This window comes from Ischnura elegans, chromosome X (genome assembly GCF_921293095.1).
Source record: "Ischnura elegans chromosome X, ioIscEleg1.1, whole genome shotgun sequence".
NCBI classification, from domain to species: domain Eukaryota; kingdom Metazoa; phylum Arthropoda; class Insecta; order Odonata; family Coenagrionidae; genus Ischnura; species Ischnura elegans.
Genome location: NC_060259.1, coordinates 73,992,512 through 73,999,158, shown reverse-complemented (window position 1 = coordinate 73,999,158; position 6,647 = coordinate 73,992,512). Strand labels below are relative to the sequence as shown.

Sequence of the window (6,647 nt, the reverse complement as noted above, 5' to 3'; positions counted from 1 at the left end):
TTACGGCTGCTGCGTTCCCTTCTATCACCCCCGAGAGCGAGTTCGTTCGTTTTGTTACGATAAGATAGCGCGTGTTCCTCGGCCTCCGTAATTTCCACTTTGAGTGTGCTGCTATGCGGCTCGAGCTAGTTCTCGTGTTTGCCGCCGCGTGGCGCCATGCCCTTCTAGTGCCGCGGTCGGCCGTCGCGCGGCGCCGCCCGCCCCCCTCGCCGCCTCTGTCTGCGCGCGCCCTGCGTCCGGTGTGGAGGTCGGCCCGACCGAGAGCCGCCCCTGTCTCCCTCGAGTGACCTTCTAGCTCATTGCTAACATTTTTGGGGGGCCGGAGGGCATTGACTGAGAGTTTTCGGTCCAACGACGCGGGGATTCGTGCATACCACCTCGGTACTCGCGATTACGTGCGTGACGGATGTCGTCCCCTCTCACATTACACCCATGTGGATACATTCTCCGGCCGGCGCGGTTCGGACGTTAGACGGAGGATACCCGCGGTCACTAGGAAACTTGCCTGCGGCGGGTGCGCCGTACGTGGGCGGTCTTTGTTCACGCCACTCGTGTTGTTCGGCGTTTGCGTGCCGTGGCCGCGGTCCTCACCGGTGTGCCGCGCCGCCGGGGAGTGGGAGGCCGCCCTCCGCACAGTTCGGCCCTGCCGTGCGTGGATTGAGTGCGTGTGTGTTTGTGTAAAGTACCCGTGTGTCGTGTTGTGTGGTGAGGCGTGGCGGTGGCGAGACGGAGGACGGGGGGCGGTCGTGGCGGTGGCGAACGGCGGAATAGCCCATCCACCACGATGGGCGCGCGCTGTGACGATGGCGTGGCGGCCGGCGTGGCTGGCATGATCCTGTTCGGCGGTGGGAGCGAGTCGGCGGAGGAAGGCGGCATGCGCGGGGAAGACCTCCGCATCTTGCTGGCCGCGAGGGAACTCCGCGTGCGGGAGTTGGAGGAAAAATTGCGGGCCCGCGAGCAGGAAATACTCGAACTGCGATCGCACCTCGACAAGTTCCAATCTGTGTTTCCGTACCACGGGGGCGGCAGGTTGGGGGGATGGGTGCCCAGGCCCAGGAAACACCGGGCGCAAGGGATATCAGCGGAGCCCCAGAGCCAGAGCACGATCCAGGAGCTGAGGCAGAAGAAGTTTCAAGTCTTTGACAAACAAGACAGGTGGGTACATGCGTCAACTAAACGTTGGCAGAAATATTATACCTCCTATTGGAGAAATTGTATCTAGTAGTAGTCGTTTTTGTGTATGTTTCCAGGGTCATTTTCATGGGTAAAACATCCCGTATATTTTACCTTCAATTTGCAATCGAAAGAAAGGAAACCTTAGTTGACGTAATCTATCGTTTGGCAGCCACGGAGATAGGTCAGTATCCTTGCTTTCACTCTCATTTGATTAATGGGTGAAATTGTTGGGAGTTTAATAGTATTTTGTCGCCTTAGTCTTGCATTAAGGGACAAATTGCCTTATTAAGCGCATATTGTTGGGCACTTACAGCGGAATGTTTACGTGTAGGGAGCATTTGGCGACTTTCAATGTGTTTTTTTAATTTTTTTAAATTTAAAGATGAACTGCCCAATTTGTTAGGTACGTTCATGTACTTACCCCTATAAAATCTATTCGGCGAATGCATTCCTTCGTTGCCGGGGACACGTTGAAAGGATATTGATGGACGACGTTGCCCTGATATTTGCGGCAATTATAGCTTTTATTCGGTCTTGCAAACCGCGGAGACCAAATGGGTCGGGTCCATTCCTTGCGCCTTTCATCATGCGGCTGGCATTGAGTGGTTGAAAGTAGACTAATGTGGAAGTGGACTAAATCTCCGAACTTGTTTTTGCTTGGAGCGAAGCTCATTTGATCTTTGATAATAGGATATGTAAAACAATGGATGTGGTGGGCGTGACGTCTATGAGTGGGTAGCTTTTTCATGGGTTCCTGGGAATACTACCTACCCTTTAAAAAATTTGGGGAAGTCCCACCTGAACCCTTCGCAGATACACTCCCTCCCCCAAGTAAGCCCCCTTGTAAACTTTTTGTGATGCGACCTTGCGTAATACTATTTATTGATTCGGTCATGTAAACTTCTAATTATCAGCTCTGAGCCGCATGCTATTTTTGGGCGTTGATTCGATTAAAATTCATGAATTATTTACAACCTGCTCGCTAAAAAACAGGTGCTCCTTCGGGGACCGAAATACTTTTTTCCAAGTTTTTAAACTAAAGAGATAGCTCAGAGTTCAGTCTCGGTTAAATTTCTGTATTCAATTATATTTTATGTCAGCATGTGGAGGAAAGAATACATTTTAGTAAGTTATTCAGACTTTCGTTATCGTCGCTGTACGAAAAACCTGTTGCGGCCGGCTCTGGGAGGCCATTGGCAACAGGTTTTCGTGTCTCGATGAGGCGACTAATGTGTTTTTCATTTGTCGGTCATTTGCGATGTATTCAGTGCTGGCGAATAAGTGACGCAAACTACTTATGGAGCATGTAATCTCGCCGAAGCCACCATCCTTCGTTGGTAATAATTTATCATTATCGCTCGGTCGTCATGTGCAGCGGTTAGTTCCTCTATTCTTCCCAAGTAGAGGATTGGATAATTTCTCTGCGTGTAATCTGGTTCGCGTCTTTAAACCTTCCGAATGATTTGGATGCGGTATTTTTGGAAGAGCGGGTTAAATTAGAGTTTCTATTTTGCTATGAGATGAGCAGATGGTTTGGATGAACTTCCCCTCAAACCGTGAAGGAGAAAGTCAGCTGGATGAGGTATTCGCTTCTCCACAGAATTCCCTCGCTCTTTTCCGTTCGCCCGGTGAACTTCACCATGTGAGGAGTGGTGCAGGGCCGTGACGATCTAGTTAGCTGAGATCGTGCATTTGAGGAATGTTAATAGTACGCACGATATGTTTTGTTCTCATGTCGGTTAGGTGTGCTAATCTCTGCCCATGTGTGAGAAGGGCTTTCGCGAAAATTCCTCGTATTATCCTCAGTATTTTATCCTTGACTTTAGTGATAGTTGATTTGCATATTTATTATTCTCTTCATTACATTCAAATCTGAGCAACTAATTTGCAATTTAACTTCCCAATTCACTATTGTTCCTCGAAACACAGCTACGAACTTTTATGGTAATTAAATCGACCATGCTATGAACATGACGTATTATTACGCCTGGATGTAGAATTATCGACGGCTGTGCTTTAATTTCTCTAGAATTCATCTCCGAAATTTATTTATATCTGCCGAAATATTTATTTTATTATAAAAGCGATTTCGCCTTCTTACCAGCTACACAGAGAAGTTATTGGTTTCGAAGCGCAGCCACAAATACTGGGAGTCACGCATCGATCTTGCTGTAGACATGGTGTAATATTACCTTACTGTAGCGACCCCGCATTAATGTTGTATGGAATGTATAGAAGCGATTTCGACTTCTAATGTGTAAGAGTATCCATAAAAACAATAAGTGTCACCTCCAACTGATTTACACTTGGCGTTATTATTAATTTATTTCTGTCGACCCTCCGAATACAGTTTTTTCCAAGCTCTAGATATTGGCCTTCGGTCTTATGCATAAACCAATCAAGTTTATTCGTTCTGGCGATGCACCAGCCTCGCGATATTTAGTATGTGTGGTTTGGGACGCCGCGTTACATTCCCTACCCCGCAGCCTCCGTAACCGCGACTTGAGTTTTCAGTGCACGTGGGTAGCCTCGCTGCCTATCATCGAGATAAGTGATTTTTTTATGAATAACTAGAGTCTCGCACGCTTTAAACCGCCTTTATTTTTCTTCGCTTAGTTCACTGGGCGTGGCCATGCCAGCGAAGGATGTATGCGGGAAGGGAGTGGAAGGGGGGATTACCCCTCTCCTGCGTCGAGGAGGACTTGAAATTGGCGTCCACGCTGCGAGAGAGGCACTTGTCAACCACGATTGCCTTGTGCCGCTTGGGCGGCGAGAGACCGCCTCAGTGAATCGTGATTATACTCGCGTCCCGCTCTCCAGGATTTATGGCCAAGTTTTGACCCGGCCGGGTATAGTGTGTAATTAATAGGCGGAGCTACTAAAAAAGCTGAATTTTAATGGAATTCCATACTAATTTCTTAGCTAGCGTGATACGCTGGAACTGGGTCGTTATTAGTATTATCTTGTTTTTTTAACTAAATGTTTAATCCTGGCCATTTAGTCAGGTTGTTGCGTACGTAAGTTATCAGGTGAATAAACTTCTACAATAAAAATATGAGCAGTGGTATTAATAACTTTAGGCTTTCCTCTATGAAACCTTTCCACCACGGAAAATAAAAGTATTACACTTCGTAAGGCTCACTATTTATGTTTAATAGGCACGACCCGGGTTATATAACTTATTTACATTTTAAGGTTACCTACTTTGTTATACATATGTAAATATGGTATTAAACTCAGTGCCTTACCTTTTAATCATAAATAATGAAGTTAACGGATGTGTAATATTTTTATCTATAATAACTGTGTTCGTTGAAAAAGTGGATGCTAAATAAATTATAAAAAGTTAACTATTGGTTCAATCCAGAGATTCGTTGACTGCAGCCCTCAAACCGTTTTTGGACTACATCTACATAATACCCTGCGAGCCACCTCTAGGGTGTTTGGCAGGGGGTGATCAATCACCAGCATGTAGCATGCATTTGGACTCCCACATGCACACCACACCGTCCAAAAAACTACTCTACTCTCCTACTACTAAAGACTACTCGTCCGATGGTCCAAGCTACTGACCCATAGAGTGCCATGCTCCACACATGTTTTTTTATTATATTTTCTTCCTTAGTCCTATCTTCTTCTAGCACTGAAGTTGTCTTTCATCGTGAATGCTTTCATAGTTTGAAGTCAATAGTACTTCTGGTATCCACGTGAGAGTACTTCATAGATGGGTGAACGAATCCGATCGTTCCAATTTCTTGCCTATCAATGTGACGACTGCATTCATTTTTTCTTCCACATACGCTAGTATTATTTTCATCTTCGCCTTATTTATGTTCATGTTGTACTCCTGGAGAACTCGATCCATTGCGTTTAGTGACCTTTGATAATCATCCCGGTTTCCTGGTACGACAGCGATACATTCTGCGAAGCGGAGCTTGTTTATTCCCTCCCCATTGATCTTAATTCCATCCAGTCCGATATCTTGCGCTTTTCTGCCTCTTTCATGTGTATGTTGAATTGCTGTTGAGAGGTTACATCCTTGTCCTACTCCTTTTTTGATTCTGGCTTCTATTTTCCTGTCGTATTTGACATGCATTGTTACGGATTGCTTTTTATGTAGCTGGTAGATTATACTTTTGTCGTTATAATCCATGTTTAGTTTTTCCTGCAGTCCGAACATCTTGTTGAATGAACATTAAACATTGTCGAAGAGTTCCTCCACGAACGCAGTGGCTTGTTCACGTGCATTCTTTTCTCTGTCATGATTCCCAATCACAGTATTGCTTTCATGGTTCCTCTCTTCATTTTAAATTCAAATTGGTATTCCAATAGGTTATCTTCAATTTTCCTTTCCAGCCCTCGGATTTTCGAAGGAAGAAGTCAAAATGATGCTTTAATAAGTGATGATTCATTTTTTTCTCGTGCGCATTTATTAAGTTAAAATATTGCGTTTTATTCAGTGCTCATGCTTAGAATGTAACATTTAATCCGAGTATGATGTATTTACGGTGTGGAATGTCACTTCAATACATAACTCGACCAATGAGTTTAGTGCAAGTGCATTGAAAGAGAGAAAGTAATAGAACAGTTATGCTATTTTGCCAGGGAGACAATAGCAGAGGATAATTTCCATTTGGCTCTCTGCGGTCTCGATGGTGAAAATTACCCAATTCATTCCAGGTTATGCAGGTGAATGAAGGTTTTTTTTGCCTCCCTAACTTGTTGCAGAACTGTTTTATCCTTTGGGTAAGCTTCTTTTCACTTTGGAATATAGGAGGAATTAATCACTTCGATGCGGTTAGAAACCCTAGAACTGTGTATCCAGTCGTACGTAACAACCACTTATCTCGAAAAACCTCTGAGATCGCTTATCAATCTATCTTGTATTATATGCAATGTGTTTAAGAATTCATTCAGTTCGGACTGTTTATTGATGCGTGGGGATTCATTGGCTGCGCTTATTTGTGTACTTACGAGAGACATTTAGCTTGTAAAGTTTGTGATCTTGTTTAATAATTCACCAAACTTAAATATAAAGTGCTCCACAAGTTGATCTCGGGTCTTATAGCTTTACGCTAGGAAAGCCAGAAATTTTAGGGGTGCCAGGCCATAAAGTTTCGAAAATATGGCTATAGGGTTTGTTGGAGCTTAATGATCGCGTTTAAAGGAGGTTAATGAGTCTTCTGGGGTTTTGTTCCGGGTTAAATTGATAATGTGCACATCATTCAAAATAGCGAAGTCGGCTCTCGTATTGCTGGTGCATGCTCTTGATGACGAGGATGATTGAGGAATGACTACGCCTTCGAAACGTGATGCTAGTGATCATATTCTCCCGAATGAAAACCAGGGACGGTTACTTCCGCAGCATCGGCCAAGAAAACCTGCGTTATTGTGTTGGTTCATTACAGTTATATTCTGTATGATTTTGGGTATAATTGGCTTTGTTGGGATGGTTAAAGTGAATTTGTTTT

At 44.5% G+C, this 6,647-nt stretch overlaps 1 protein-coding gene across 1 annotated transcript in view; it reads left to right on the top strand.

Moving 5' to 3' along the window:
* The first annotated feature begins 209 nt into the window (after positions 1-209).
* The window catches only part of LOC124170531 (cGMP-dependent protein kinase, isozyme 2 forms cD4/T1/T3A/T3B), a 193,004-nt gene continuing 186,566 nt past the window's right edge, over positions 210-6,647 (top strand). Inside the window, exon 1 of the mRNA XM_046549306.1 lies at positions 210-1,155. Coding sequence (XP_046405262.1) covers positions 785-1,155 — 371 coding nt within the window. The 5' untranslated portion in view covers positions 210-784. The remainder of the gene's footprint in view (positions 1,156-6,647) is intronic.